Source organism: Aethalodelphis obliquidens, unplaced genomic scaffold (assembly GCF_003676395.1).
Source record: "Aethalodelphis obliquidens isolate GAN/ISIS:26980383/991018 unplaced genomic scaffold, ASM367639v1 scaffold4, whole genome shotgun sequence".
NCBI lineage: Eukaryota > Metazoa > Chordata > Mammalia > Artiodactyla > Delphinidae > Aethalodelphis > Aethalodelphis obliquidens.
In genome coordinates, this window is record NW_020837948.1 from 55,749,330 (window position 1) to 55,765,900 (window position 16,571).

Sequence of the window (16,571 nt, forward strand, 5' to 3'; positions counted from 1 at the left end):
TAACTTTAGTACAGTGTTCAATAGTAGTGGAGATGGTGGGCATCCTTGCCTTGTTTTAGTTTAAAGGAAATGCCTGTAATGTGTCTGTGTTAAGTAAGATGCTGACCGTGAGGATTTTCTCTTTATCTTTGAAATATAATAGTTTTACCTGGTGTCTCAGGGTTAGTTGATATGGGTCAATTTTTTTCCTAGTACCCGGTGAGGCTTTTTAAAATACAGATTTAGAATTTATGTTATTTCTGGCAAACTGTTGTTGTTGTTGTTTAAGATTAAGTTTTAAATATTAATTCTGTTCAATTGTTACTTTTTCTTCTTCAGGGATTTCAATTTTCTCTAAGTTGGATCTTCTTTGCCTGTCTTACATTTCAACCATTATCTCTCTAAACCTTTTTACTTCTTTATCTCATTTTCATTCTTTTGGTTCTTTTTGTTCTTTTCTTTAATGCCCCTTAAGTTGTTTCAGACTGTCATAGATCTTTGTGTGGTTTTATGATGTATACACGAAAGATAACACTCTGGGATTTAGGACTTATTTTTCTACTTATATATAATCGAAGTTTGGAGATTCTCTGTATTTTAATTATGCTTAGAGCTTAAGTTTTAATCTTTTTGCTTTTTCTGAGTTTGGATTGAGAGATTCAGATTTCCCTAGGTACTTGTCTACCCAGTATTTAATTATGTTTTGTGAATGTTTTCTGATAATTTTTTCCTTTGTATGGTTATAATTTGATGTAGAAAGGTTAAAAATATTCTGATATCTATATAGATATTTATGGATCTTATCTTTATTATTACTTTTTCTTGTCATGTATAATATATTGAAGGGATACAGCTATATTTCTTCCCACCCCCAATTAATAATGTTAGCATGGACATTTGAAATCAGTAATCCTAAATCATTTTTGTTTAAAAATTTCCTAATTAAATGAACCAGGTCTAATTTATTTCCACATTTTGAAAAGGAATTTATTTGCTGTCAGCAGGAGCTTCTTGGGATCATTATGATGATGATGATAACATTGCTCTTGCTACTGATAAATATAAATTTGAAAGGTGTTAACATGTTTAAAAACTTCTCTTTCTTTAATCTCTGTTAATTATGAGATATACCTTCTGTTCCTTCTTTTAGCCTAAAGGAAGATTTTCTTGAAGTTGAGATCTCAAAGAAAATTGGTTGTATAATTCTCATGTTAAGGAAAGGTGGAAATAAAAAGCTTATTACAATATAATCGAAATTTTTTTCCCTTTTACTGGAGAAAGACCAGTATTTGTCATATGAATAGTCCTTTCCCCCAAATAAGTCACTTTGGGGTTAGGAATACAGTTATGGTAATGTAACTAGAAGAACATTTTAGAGTTACTTAGATAACTGTTGTCTGAAGGTATCTGTAAATTCTGAAAGGTATAATAGAAGCTTACAATTGTTAGTATAATTGAAAGGGAACATTTTATTTATCCTTGATCATACCCAGTCAACTGTTACAAGTTTTTTTTAATATAATTTCTTCATTGTATATTCCTAGATTTATCATTTTCATCATATTTTCTCTATTTAACATATCCTAAACACTTTTCTTCTTTATTGAAAACCTTTCCTAATGTTCGGGTATAAATTCCTTTTTAAAATTTATAATTCTTTCTCTTGTTTTTCTTTAAAATGTAGAAATTCATACTTGTTGAGCAATTTAAGCTTTGTAGTGAACCTTCTTTCTTTTATTTAGAACACCTCAAAAGGTGTTTATTTCCTTTTCCTTTCAGGTTAATTTTAAAGAAATCCTTTTGTAGCATTTAACTTTCTAATAGAAAACAGAGTTTCTTAGGAAAACAAATTAGGTCAGTGCCTACTGAAAATCTGAGTTGTTTATATTTTTTTGATGACAGAGTTTCTTCTTAATTAGTGAATATATTGGTAGTTCATAGCTAAGCTGTGAGGGTAAGACACCATTTTATAAGTTATTGGTTTAATGTTGGTAAAAGCTTCACTATTGTGGGCAAAAAACACACCTCTTCGTTTGTGCAGATGTTTTATTGTGTTAGATCTATTATCCAGCTATTAGAAGATAAATGACTGATCTTTCCCATTTTCCATGCCTCAAGAAAATTGAAATAAGAAGGGGAATATCATTTGGGCTGTATGATTAGGGCAGGTTGGATGGCCATTAATTTAAGAGAAGAAAATCTTGGCTGCATTGGCCAGCTTACACCATATTATCAATCAAACCTTGATGCACTTCTTGTGATGACCCAGCACTCTCAGTTTTTTGCAACGTTAATTAGAATTCATGACAAAATAGATGCAAGGAAACGTTTTGTACCCTTCATAATTTTATAGAAAATTTATTGTTATTAGAGGAACCATTTGCTTAGTGTGATTTTTTTCATTACCAGCTTGTCAACTAGCATAGATAATCTGGCGAAAATATGAACTCCATAGATGGAGTGTCACTTTTGTTGATGGTTCATGTAGTTTACCTTGGAGCACAGCTAATGGCTGAAGTTCATAGCAACAGCACAGAAAAACGTGACAACCAAGGGAAGATAAATGAACCATGTTTATTGCTTTAATATAAAAAATACGTAAATGGAAAACTGCATTTGAATTTGATGAGTTCATTGCTAGTTTTCTTGGAGTGATTTATTTTTCCCCTTATATAAAAAGCTACTATTGACACAGTGAGATGGAAATTAACTGTCTGTTTTTGGGAAACCAATATTTTTGTTTTTCAAATCTGAGTAGATCATTTTATTTTAATTCTGTAAGTTGTATAGAATATTGAATATTTAATATACCAGAATAATCAATTCTTCTGGCAGTGTTTAGGCTAGAGTCGATTGTTAAAACCATATAATGAAACATCTAAAATCATCAGTTTTATTTTGTAAAGGTTCTTTTCTTTATGTTCTTCCTAATTATTTTTGTGTTTCAATGAACTTTATCTTTACTTAAGTAATGAATTATTTTCTTTCATTTTCATGTTATTTGTTAATACTTTAGAACTATTTTGTACCTGTAGCTCTTGTTTTGATAAATTTAGTACCATGTGGGAGCTGATTTTCCTTTTAATTGTTTGGTGTCTAAACATATTTGAAAAAGATAATCTCTAGGTTTGGGCAGAATAACTTGATTTTACATAGTATTCCTTAAATCGAAATTTTGTTGAATTCCCATTTCAATTTCACAGATTATTTTATTCTAAGTGGTATTATTTATTTTTGTACTTTAACACCCTTGCCAATTAAAAATATATATCTTAATATAAGATTGACATATATAAGTATAAATGTATTTCACAAATACTGTGTTACCCTGTAGTTTGATGTCATAAATTTAGTTGTTTTAAGAGATTTTTAAATGATAATTCTAATCTTTTAGAAATATGATTATCACAGAATATAATTTCTGAAGAGTGATTTGTGCAGAAGACATCAAAATGTGGTGTTGAAAACACAAACATAACTTCCTTCCCATATCAATAGCACATAGAAAATTATACATATAATACATTTTTATTTAGTTCACACAGATAATCAATTCTTTGCTTTTTCGATTGAGGTGCATACATGCTGGGACCAGCAGGCACCAGTACATGGGCAGGGCTGGAGTCAATAAATGCAGCTTCACGTTTATACTGATTGGTAATTCATAAAATCCCCACAGGACTGGAAACTTGTTTAGCATAATAGCAAGTCTATATTCTGAGCTGTTTTCTTTCAATTGTATTTTTGGTTGCACATTAATAAGCTAAATGTCAGCCAAGTAGAGGGACACTAAACACTAAAAATATGAATATCATTGTATCTAATATTTTTCAAAAAGTACCATTTCAGTAAGTTATATTTCTATTTAATTGCTTATTTTAAGACATTAGGGAAATTTTATATACTAAAATGAAGATCCCTAGTGTTCAGAAAGAATATGATATTAATTTATTTTTTCAAAACCCTATTATATTGTGGGCTAACTGCAGACATACCAGTGTACCTATATATAAAAATATTTGTATATTATATATTCTGCTTAGCTTGTATCTTCATACCAAAGAAATCTTAATTTCACCACTTTGCAAAAACATGGCAATTCCAAAAACAACATTTATGTTTCATTAACTGGTCTTGGGGAAAGCTACCTTTTGTTGGTAATATATTATTTCAATTTATACACATTATTATATAAGTAATAATAATGTTCTAAAATTTTAGCCAGTATTTTTTCCTTGTAAATAAATTATATCGGTAAAAATTAACAGGTTGATTAAAGTGTGTAAGATTTGAAAGTATTTTTATACTAAAGACATTTATGAGGTCCTCACACGCTTTAAGATAAGTTCATTGTGGAATTGTGGTCATTCTCATTTTAAACTGGTATGATACGGTCCTTGTTATTGTACTAAATACTGAATCTTTAGATTAGAGTTCAGGTAAGCTTTAAAAATGAAAACTGCATGATTAATATGTCTGATCCATATGTGAACAATTTATTGAAATTTTATGTGATGAGATAAAAAATATTATGATTTTTTAATGCTAATACTTCTAATTCACATACTTTAGAAAAGTATTCATTTTTCAGACATGTTACAGCTATCAAAGTTATTCTTTGAGGGAGTGACTCTTCAAAATTTGTTATTCAAACAGGAACATTTTATTAATCAAATGACTGAATACTTTTAATATTGATTGCCATAACACTGATTGCATCTCTGTAATGCCTGAATGGAATCCTTGATGGAAGGAAAACATTTTTTAATGAGTTACTATTTCTTTCTTTTCTAGTTGGTGGCTGGCAGTGTTGTCATGGCTTTTGAAGAAGTATGCCCGGATAGAATAGATCTCATTCACAAGAATTACCGCAAGCTATGTAATTTACTAGTTGATGTAGAAGAGTGGGGGCAGGTTGTCATAATCCACATGCTAACTCGATATGCTCGTACACAGTTTGTCAGTCCTTGGAAAGAGGTAAGTGTTGAATAATCTTACACTTAAAAATTATACTAAGAAAATGGTTGAGTTTTTTAAAATGTGTACAAAAAATTAAGGGTAGAAAAATATAGAAGTCTGCATGTTTAAGGAGGACTAATTTTTCTCATGTTCTTTTGGAAAGCAGGAAACCAATATAAATGCAAGGATAATTGTTCGTTGTTTTGGCACTGATTGATGCATATTTAATGGCATAGTGTATAAACTTTTAGTATGAGGCCTGGCAAGGGGCGGCAGCATGATACAGTGTTTGCAGTGACATTGCCAGATCATGGATATTTTGGTTATTAGTCAGTTTCATACCTTTGAGACCCAGCTGTTCCAGGTACTCACTTGTGAAGTAGGTAATGTGACTCTAACATAAGTTAATTTATACCTAAGATAATTTCTCACCTTTACAGATACATTATTGTTGAACTTTTTTTTTTTTTTTTTGCCGTGCGCGGGCCTCTCACTGTTGTGGCCTCTCCCATTGCGGAGCACAGGCTCCGGACGCACAGGCTCAGCGGCCATGGCTCACGGGCCCAGCCGCTCCACGGCATGTGGGATCTTCCCGGACCGGGGCACGAACCCGTGTACCCTGCATCGGCAGGCGGACTCTCAACCACTGCACCACCAGGAAGCCCTATTGTTGAACTTTTAAACTACTTTTTTGTAGTTTTAAATTTCTAAAATATGTTTGTTTTACTTTTTTTTTCACTTAAGCTGGTAGAATTTTAGTAAAATTATTAAGTATATCTTACAGTGAAGTTATTTGTTTTCTTTGTGCAGATTAAATTAGAAGCATACCTTATTCTTTTCATTATATTAACAATTCAGAAGGCTTTATTACACAGTTTGCAATAGAGATCTCTCAATGTATGTATAAGATTTAAGTGTAAGCTTTAAGTTGTTTAAAGAAATCATTAAATATTACAAGTATAGCACTCTCATTCATTCTAGTCTTGAGATATTTCTTTTTTGTCTTTTTAAAAAGCAGTATTATAGATTTTAAAAGCAGTATAGAAAGTAAAAGACCAGATATCTCCCAATTATGTCATAGTGTTTTTTATACAAAGTTATGAATAGGCTTTGATTGAGTGTTCAGTACTAATTGCTTTTGTTAATTAGAAATAATATTAAAGTGAGAGAAAAATGTATATAAAATGGAAAAATGTTCATAATTCTTGCTTTAGGTGACATGTCAAGTTTTCTGATATTTAAGGAGTTTAAATGTTTAAAATATTCATCAATGTTTTCTGCATTTACTAAGTATTGTTAGTATTAAAAAGTATGTAAATTTTTTAAAATATATCTTTATCCAGAAGGCTATCTGTAATATTGACTCTATCTTAATTTTAGTATTTAAAAAGTGATTGGGTTATTCTACTTAAAATTCAAAGTATGTTTTAAAGTATTTGTATGTAAAAGTCTAATGCCACACAGGGCTCTTAGACTGATGAAATTTTATCATTGAACGAAGTAAACTTTTGATGGCACTTTTGCTCGATTAAGCAGCATGTCCATGCTGCAAGTGTCTTGCCCCTTTTTTGTCAGTGGTAACTTTGGAGAGAGATTTTTGTTGCTAATAGCTATCTGTTTGATTTCAGCCAGTTCCTTTCCAGAATGCTATTCAGATATATTTTTTTCTTATTGTGTAAGATTATAGGTAATTTTATGTTATCTAGCCACTGTCTCTATTTAAAATTTAAAATTTTACTTTCCTGTCATCATCAAATCATTTTCAGTAGCTGTATGCAAGTGATCCCTGCTTTATCATTATATAGAAACTGGAGTTTAAAAAATGTATTTTCCTTACCTTATCTTCTAAAAGTAGACTTTAAAATCTCTGTTTTTGTACTTTGTGTTTCTGTTCCTTGAATTTTATTTCATCTTATTTTAGATAAAATTAGTTTTTAAACCTATGCACAGAGCAGGAGAGTTAAATTCTACACTACCATGTATATTTATTCTTTCGACAGATAGTTTTTAAAATTGGTACTATAATGCATTCTTTGTGTTTTCACATGTAACTCTGTGAACGTTAATTTTTACAAACACGAGATGAAGTTTGATCATTGTCCTGGGTACACTGGAATTGTGCTAAATCATTTCTTATCTTTGCCATTTATATGCAATCTGACTTTGGCATTATTCTAAATTATGTGGTTAGTAGACTAATTTTGTGGCTTCCAAGTGCACAGCTCTGTCCTCAGGAAGCTAGCACTGCTGCAGCAGCAACCACGGGGGGGCAGTGGCGCTCTCGAGTGTGCAACTCTGGCTCTTGCCACCATTCCAACAGAGCATCTTCACCTTTGCTTGCCTTTCATAGGCAGCTTTGCATATGATTTCCCTTTGAGAAAGACTCCTTGGCCTAAGGAAGGAAAAGCAAGAAAAACACTTCAATAGAACATTTATAAGGGTGTAGCTAACTATAATCATATGTATTTTTTTTTTTTAGTTATAGAAGCAATTCAAGCACATGGTGAAATAAAAAATAAGTCTTCCTTCTCATAACTCTTGGTTGACCCCTTAGAGACAATTACTGGCAACCACTGAATTTCACTTGTTTTGGTGGTTATAAATTTTACTTTGAATAATACATTTCACTTTATTTATTGATTTAAAATATCAGACTCCAATAAAGCTATTTAAAAATATGATATCAGTTGACTCCAAAATAATCAGGATAACAGGCTTGTGTCTCCTTGTGTACATATGTGTTCTGTTAAGTACCATCGGGAAAGATTTGAAAGTGTCATCCTTCATTGTAGTGTTAGCAGTAAGGGATTGTCAAAGATGTAAGACTTTTGGTACAAATATATTTTATAAAATGAAAGTTCAAGTGGATTATCATAATTCAGACTGTGTCCATGCTTACTCTTTCAGTCAACCCATCTCAGTGACTAGCTGTTAATTCTGTTTAACGGAGAAACTTTTGAATGAGCAGTCCAGCCACTTATAGTCTTGGGGACTTTTTGGCCTAGACTTCAAGTTGCATCCAACTTTTTAGGTCTAGCCAGGGTGATTTTAACTTTATGATTCAGTTTGCCAATTTCTAAAGCAAAGTTTGACCATACCTGGAAGAAACTGAGAAGTATTCAGCATTTATATCTGCTTTCATTCTTCACTTCTCATGTTGTAAAAAGCATACGATGGAGTAAAGAACTGTTAAAGTACTATAGAATAGAAAGAAATTGGAAGAGTACTCCAGCAGAGTTAGTGCTGAGTTGTCAATATCCTTTTATGTCTCTTAATCATCAACACTTGAATGTATTTTTTTCACAGAATTAGCAGAAGGATGTTCATTCTACCATCCTATCACTTTACGTAAGGCAGAAGTCACTTGCATAAATGCTATGTAAACACCATTTTATGATGTATAAAGAGCCATCTACCTTGAAGTGAAAGGATTTACGAGTGAGAAAACTCACTAAAATAATTCATTGACTTAAAAGTTACCTAAAATAATAAATACCAAATTCATTAAAATCAAGAGGTTTCTCTTTTTAAGTACTAAGAAAATGTGAAGAGTACTACTGTGATACTTAATATTTAGCAAATTATTATTTTGGTGTATTTTCTTATATTCTATTTTATTTGAGATAGGGCAGTGGGAATTATTATACCCATTTTATAGGTGACAAAACTGAGATGTATAGATTTTAATTACTCACCTAAGATAATATTGCTTATAAAAGGTGGAGCCAGAAATATAAACAGAATAATCTAATCCCTAGGTCAACATTCTTTCCTTTATATCTGTTCACTCGTGACTTTTAAATTAAAATATATTTTTGCTCACTTTAATAAGTTTCTGAGTGTTTGCTTATCATGTTCTAGTCAAAGCTAATTTTGAAGCCCCCTCCCCAATCCTTAGTGCTCAGACATTGCAATTAGCTAACAACCATAATTACATTTGCTTTTCAAAGAGAAAAATTATGTTTCTCATTGAATTCTTTAAAACATTTGTTGGTGTTCATACGCTTGAAGCGTAGCAAAATTGTTTTTTTGAGGAATTGAAAATTAGTAGAAGTACTTTTTGAGATGAGCTGATGTACATGCTTTTGTCAGTAAGTCCTCAAATGAACACATCATATACAAACAAGCTTCTTCAGGGGCAGAAGCGATTTTTAATTTAGTTTATTTGCATCATTATAGATCAGTACTTAGCCTGTTTATATGTAAATGTATGATTTGAGGAACAATTAAGTGTTGACAAAGTAGATTGCAGTCATATCAATTGCAGTGCATTTTCCATAATTTTTCTAACTGACATCTTTGATGATAAATAGTGGATGCCAAGTCAAAGCCGATTATACAGTGCACTAGGAATTCATGGGGCTGTCAGGGAGAAGACCGATTGACTTTGAATTTACATATTAATGAGAAGATTTGTTAAGAGGGTGCTTGACTATAGAAAATAACAGCGTTGTTTATAGGGCACGACATTTTATAAATACAGCTGATGCAGGAAAATGGAAATTAAACCTTTTAGGTTAATAAATTCAAGAGACTGCTAAAATGCATATTTGCATTTTTATTTTCTTAAATTTACCTTAGTCTTTGCAGTCCAAGTGGCTTTTTTTTAATTCTAGGTCAACTTTGTATAATTTTCAAGGATATAAAATTACTTAAATGTTTTCTTTGTATCATTCAAGCCTATTGTAGGAGAATTCTTGAAGCCTAAATGCAAGTCTCTAAGTCTAAAGTGCTTTTGTAGAAGTAATAGATTTTTAAAAATAAATGTTATAAAAAAAACAAGTAAATTTTAAGTGATTAAAAAAAAATTAGTGGCATTAATTATAAACTGAAGTGAAACTGGGCCTGACAGGAAATGTCTTTCATTTTATGAATTAAAGTTGAACTTTCTCTAGGATGTGATGGTTTTGGAAGAATTATCAAAATATTTTACTTCACTAATTTAGAACTTAAAATTATGTATGTTCACAGTTACTTTTTAGCATATGAATCTAGGTAATAACATTCTGGTGGGAATATGTATGCCATTTTTAAATTGAAAAGGATGATTTTACTTTTCTTCCTCTCATTATATCTGTATTTCAATTATAAAACCTTATATAGGTGTAAGAAAGTTCCAAGTTTACAATTTTGTTTCAAGTATTTTTAAGATACGTTTCTTAAGTTTTTCAAGGGTAGCTATAAAATAAGAACCCATCAGAACACAAAATTCATGGACATACTTCTTGATTAGCGATTTTCTGCAAGTACAAAAATATTTTGGGAATAGACTCGAAACTCCACATCCAGGCCCTGTTTTAGAGGACCCAAGTGTTAGAGATTATTTTTTATTTTTTCTTTACAGGTTAACTTTCTTTGTAAAATAAATTTTGTATTTTGTCTTACTAATGGGCTGTTTTTGAATCTTACTTGCTATTCTGTGGAATTTTTAAAAAACAAAATAGTGAAGAGTTGTGGTAGAATTCGTGCTTTACAATGCAAATAAAAAAGTTTTTAGCTCACTCTTTCAGGCAACTATTGACGAAGGAAGGGTTCAGTGTGCAGTTTAATGGGAAACTATGGACCATGTGCTGATATTGAAATGAGGTCTCTGCTCCCTGCATTGGTTATGGAGCATTTATCTTAAAGATTGCTTATTCTTTTTGTTGTTTATAGTTTATTTTTGATTGGCTTTTTTAAACTTACATAGTTTCTTTTCTAAAGAAACATTTAAAATTTTATTCAAGTAACATGTATGTGGTTAAAAAAAAGAAGTTAAATAATACAAGGCTTATAAGAAACAATATTTTCCTATCCCAGCTTTCCCATGCCTGAATTAGCTCCTTCAAATTCTTTTAGGCTTTTGTGTATGTGTATGCATTTAACTTTCTCCATTTCTGAGTAATATACATATATTGCTGTTTCTTGATTTATCAATTTTAGACATGACTTCCAATTATAGAAATGGAGGATTTAGCATTCTTCTATTGTATTACCATATGCTTCCATTTTCCCTGTTCCATCTTTGCAATTTAATTGTATTACAATTTTTCAACCATTGTTTATTGTTCATTTAATTATGACTATGAATGTTATTTATACTGTATAGTAACATTTTCATCTCCTTTTTTGTGGAACTTTAAGTTCTTCCTGGAATCAAAAATTGCCTCATTTTTAATTTGCCTAGTTTATCATGTCACTATTACAAAAGCACTCCAAATTCTCCATCAAAAAATTAAATCCTCTCCAAATATTATTTTATAGGCAGTTGTTGAGATACTACTAGTTGCCTACCTAATATCAGTTCTCCAACTCCACTTATTAAATAACAGAATCCTGGTTTTTGTTCAGAGTAGTGATAAGTCTAGTTAAAAATAACCAACTTCTTCAAACACCCTTGGAGTCGGAAATGGCTATATGACCCAGTTGTAGAAATTGAGATAGTTGTAGAAATATTCTGGCAGAGATTCTAGGACAGCTATTATTTTTCTGACAGGCTTACTTGACATATATATTTTACCCTTTGCCTTTTTTCATTGTTTCTTCTTGGAATGTATGTGTGATGATTAGAGGTACAGCAGCCATTTTGCAGGCATGAGGATGAAGCCACACTCTGAAAGTAGATGGTACTGAGAAAAAAAAAATGTTCTCCTTATGGATAACTTGATATTTCTGTTATATATAGCTGAACACAGTCCTAGTTGGTACTGTTGTCATATATCCAGTATTCCAATAACTTCATACTCTTCCAGGAGACATTCTCCTGGAGGCTTTACCCTCCTTTTCTAACCTGATTGCTTGCTAGGCTTGCTACACAGCTGTTGTTCTGGAACATAATTTCTTCTCTTTTCTGTGTTAAATCCTCTATTTCTTAGGCCTTCATCTCCCTAGTGTCTTCTTTTTTGGTCTTCCTGGATGGAGAATATCTTGCAGTACCTTCTTAAGAATGGGTAGATTAGAGGTAAAATTTCGAGACTTTGCAGTGTCACTCTCACACTTGATATTTTGCCTGGACTCTTGGATCAGTATTCTCTTAGGTCTTATATGTTTGAAATGTCTTGCTACTTTTACACTTGACTTCTTGGTTGGATATAAATGTTGGGATACCTTTTGAGAGCTCTGTAGCCACAGATTTTTCTTTTTTGCAGGTAACTTGATTTTTTTGTTTGTATCCTCAAAAATCTGGGTTTTTTTTCTTAAAATAGTTTGAAGATTAGCAAGGTTGCCTCTCAGTGTGGATCATTCTATATGCTCTGTATATTCACTTCTTCCTTTATTTTAGGGAATTGCCTTTTATGTTTGAATTTTTAAATTTGATATTGAAACTTATTTTCTTACTCCATTTGTCAATTATATGCTTCAGGAATACCAATTATTCTATTTTATAATCTTTGCCTACTGTATATTTCACCTCTTTAAAAAATTGCTTTGATGTTTGTCTTTTTATTTGCATTCCTTTCTCTCCAGTCTTTTTTTTTCTGTCAGTAATTTGATTTTCAGTGATCTAATCTGTTATTTATAGTTTTTACTTAATTTGGTAATGATACGGCTTTCATCTTTAACTTTCTTTACTCAGGTTTAAATCTTATATTTCCTTTATTCTATGGTTCGAACATGTGGTTTTTTTGAGTTCATGTTCTTAGTAACTTGCTGGAGAATTTCTTTTGATATATGGAGGATTTTCTTCCAGAATGATTTCTTTATTTTTTGCATGTTTTTTTTCTTTCCCCCTTCTGTGCTGTGAATGTATTGCACAGTTATTATGCACTTTTCATATTGCAACTACTTGGGAAGTGCTGGTATAGACATTTTATTTGCTCTGATATAGTATGACTTCTTAATTCTGTCCCAGCACACCTAAAGGCAGTTTGTTTCTTCCTCTCAGTTTCAATCTGATTGTGGGTATTTTGTGCCTTTTTGCTTTAGTAGCCTTAGGGCATTTGGGGAAAGGAGTAATTTGTGGGATAGTAAATTCAGTCTTAGCAGAGATGGATCTCATTTTTAGAATACTTGAGCACTTCTTTGGGAACTTTCTTTTCTTTTTTTTTTTTTTAACGTTTAAAAAAATATTATTTATTTTTGGTTATGCTGGGTCTTAGTTGCGGCATCCAGGATCTTCATTGCGGCATGTGGGCTTCTAAGTTGAGGCATGCGGACTGTTAGTTGCAGCTTGCATGTGGAATCTAGTTCCCCGACCAGAGATTGAACTGGGCCCCCTGCACTGGGAGTGCAGAGTCTTACCCACGGGACCACCAGGGAAGTCCCTGAGATAAACTTTTTAAAAACCCAGGAAGATCTGAATGCAGCAGTAACAGCTGGCAGTAACTGTTTTTTTTTTTTTTTAACTTTTTTTTTTTTACATCTTTATTGGAGTATAATTGCTTTACAATGGTGTGCTAGTTTCTGCTTTATAACAAAGTGAATCAGTTATACATATACATATGTTCCCATATCTCTTCCCTCTTGCATCTCCCTCCCTCCCACCCTCCCTATCCCAATCTAGGTGGTCAGAAAGCACCGTGCTGATCTCCCTGTGCTATGCTGGCTGCTTCCCACTAGCTGTCTATTTTACGTTTGGTAGTGTATATATGTCCATGCCACTCTCTCGCTTTGTCACATCTTGTCCTTCCCCCTCCACATATCCTCAAGTCCATTCTCTAGTAGGTCTGTGTCTTTATTCCTGTCTTACTCCTAGGTTCTTCATGACATTTTTTTCCCTTAAATTCCATATATATGTGTTAGCATACGGTATTTGTCTTTCTCTTTCTGACTTACTTCACTCTGTATGACAGACTCTAGGTCCATCCACCTCATTACAAATAGCTCAATGTCGTTTCTTTTTTATGGCTGAGTAATATTCCATTGTATATATGTGCCACATCTTCTTTTTCCATTCATCCGATGATGGACACGTAGGTTGTTTCCATCTCCTCGCTATTTTAAATAGAGCTGAAATGAACATTTTGGTACATGACTCTTTTTGAATTATGGTTTTCTCAGGGTATATGTCCAATAGTGGGATTGCTGGGTCATATGGTAGTTCTATTTGTAGTCTTTTAAGGAACCTCCATACTGTTCTCCATAGTGGCTGTACCAATTCACATTCCCACCAGCAGTGCAAGAGTGTTCCCTTTTCTCCACACCCTCTCCAGCATTTATTGTTTCTAGATTTTTTGATGATGGCCATTCTGACTGGTGTGAGATGATATCTCATTGTAGTTTTGATTTGCATCTCTCTAATGATTAATGATGTTGAGCATTCTTTCATGTGTTTGTTGGCAATCTGTATATCTTCTTTGGAGAAATGTCTATTTAGGTCTTCTGCCCATTTTTGGATTGGGTTTGTTTTTTTGTTATTGAGCTGCATGAGCTGCTTGTAAATTTTGGAGATTAATCCTTTGTCAGTTGCTTCATTTGCAAGTATTTTCTCCCATTCTGAGGGTTGTCTTTTGGTCTTGTTTATGGTTTCCTTTGCTGTGCAAAAGCTTTGAAGTTTAATTAGGTCCCATTTGTTTACTTTTGTTTTTATTTCCATTTCTCTAGGAGGTGGGTCAAAAAGGATGTTGCTGTGATTTATGTCATAGAGTGTTCTGCCTATGTTTTCCTCTAAGAGTTTGATAGTGTCTGGCCTTACATTTAGGTCTTTAATCCATTTTGAGTTTATTTTTGTGTATGCTGTTAGGGAGTGATCTAATCTCATACTTTTACAGGTACCTGTCCAGTTTTCCCAGCACCACTTCTTGAAGAGGCTGTTCTTTCTCCACTGTACATTCCTGCCTCCTTTATCAAAGATAAGGTGACCATATCTGCGTGGGTTTATCTCTGGGCTTTCTATCCTGTTCCACTGATCTATCTTTCTGTTTTTCTGCCAGTACCATACTGTCTTGATTACTGTAGCTTTGTAGTATAGTCTGAAGTCAAGGAGCCATATTCCTCCAGCTCCGTTTTTCGTTCTCAAGATTGCTTTGGCTATTCGGGATCTTTTGTGTTTCCATACAAATTGTGAAATTTTTTGTTGTAGTTCTGTAAAAAATGCCAGTGGTAGGTTGATAGGGATTGTATTGAATCTGTGGATTGCTTTGGGTAGTAGAGTCATTTTCACAATGTTGATTCTTCCAATCTAAGAACATGGTATATATCTCCATCTATTTGTATCATCTTTAATTTCTTTCATCAGTGTCTTATAATTTTCTGCATACAGGTCTTTTGTCTCGTTAGGTAGGTTTATTCCTAGATATTTTATTCTTTTTGTTGCAGTGGTAAACGGGAGTGTTTTCTTGATTTCACGTTCAGTTTTTTCATCATTAGTGTATAGGAATGCCAGAGATTTCTGTGCATTAATTTTGTATCCTACTACTTTCCCAAATTCATTGATTAGCTCTAGTAGTTTTCTGGTTGCATCTTTAGGATTCTCTGTGTATAGTATCATGTCATCTGCAAACAGTGACAGCTTTACTTCTTCTTTCCCGATTTGGATTCCTTTTATTTCCTTTTCTTCTCTGATTGCTATGGTTAAAACTTTCAAAACTATGTTGAATAAGAGAGGTGAGAGTGGGCAATCTTGTCTTGTTCCTGATCTTAGTGGAAATGCTTTCAGTTTTTCACCATTGAGGACAATGTTGGCTGTGGGTTTATGATATATGGCCTTTATTATGTTGAGGAAAGTTCCTTCTATGCCTACTTTCTGTAGGGTTTTTATCATAAATGGTGTTGAAATATGTCGAAAGCTTTCTCTGCATCTATTGAGATGATCATATGGTTTTGCTCCTTCAGTTTGTTAATATGGTGTATCACGTTGATTGATTTGCATATATTGAAGAATCCTTACATTCCTGGAATAAACCCCACTTGATCATGGTGTATGATCCTTTTAATGTGCTGTTGTATTCTGTTTGCTAGTGTTTTGTTGAGGATTTTTCCATCTATGTTCATCAGTGATATTGGCCTGTAGATTTCTTTCTTTGTGACATCCTTGTCTGGTTTTGGTATCAAGGTGATGGTGGCCTCATAGAATGAGTTTGGGAGTGTTCCTCCCTCTGCTATATTTTGAAAGAGTTTGAGAAGGATAGGTGTTAACTCTTCTCTAAATGTTTGATAGAATTCGCCTGTGAAGCCATCTGGTCCTTGGCTTTTGTTTGTTGGAAGATTTTTAATCACAGTTTCAATTTCAGTGTTTGTGATTGGTCTGTTCATAATTTCTATTTCTTCCTGATTCAGTCTTGGCAGTTTGTGCATTTCTAAGAATTTGTCCATTTCTTCCAGGTTGTCCATTTTATTGGCATAGAGTTTCTTGTAGTAATCTCTCATGATCTTTTGTATTTCTGCAGTGTCAGCTGTTACTTCTCCTTTTTCATTTCTAATTCTATTGATTTGAGTCTTCTCCCTTTTTTTCTTGATGAGTCTGGCTAATGGTTTATCAATTTTGTTTATCTTCTGAAAGAACCAGCTTTTAGTTTTATTGATCTTTGCTATGATTTCCTTCATTTCTTTTTCATTTATTTCTAATCTGATCTTTATGATTTCTTTCCTTCTGCTAACTTTGGGGGTTTTTTGTTCTTCTTTCTCTAAGTGCATTAGGTGCAAGGTTAGGTTGTTTATTCGAGATGTTTCCTGTTTCTTAAGGTAGGATTGTATTGCTATAAACTTCCCTCTTA

At 32.6% G+C, this 16,571-nt stretch overlaps 1 protein-coding gene across 4 annotated transcripts in view; it reads left to right on the forward strand.

The window, feature by feature from the left end:
• AP3B1 (adaptor related protein complex 3 subunit beta 1) overlaps window positions 1–16,571 on the forward strand; it is a 275,250-nt gene that overhangs the window by 80,875 nt on the left and 177,804 nt on the right. For all 4 annotated transcript variants that reach the window (XM_027100769.1, XM_027100771.1, XM_027100772.1 and 1 more), the window contains exon 7: window positions 4,774–4,956. In XM_027100769.1, the coding sequence (XP_026956570.1) occupies window positions 4,774–4,956 (183 nt within the window). The remainder of the gene's footprint in view (window positions 1–4,773; window positions 4,957–16,571) is intronic.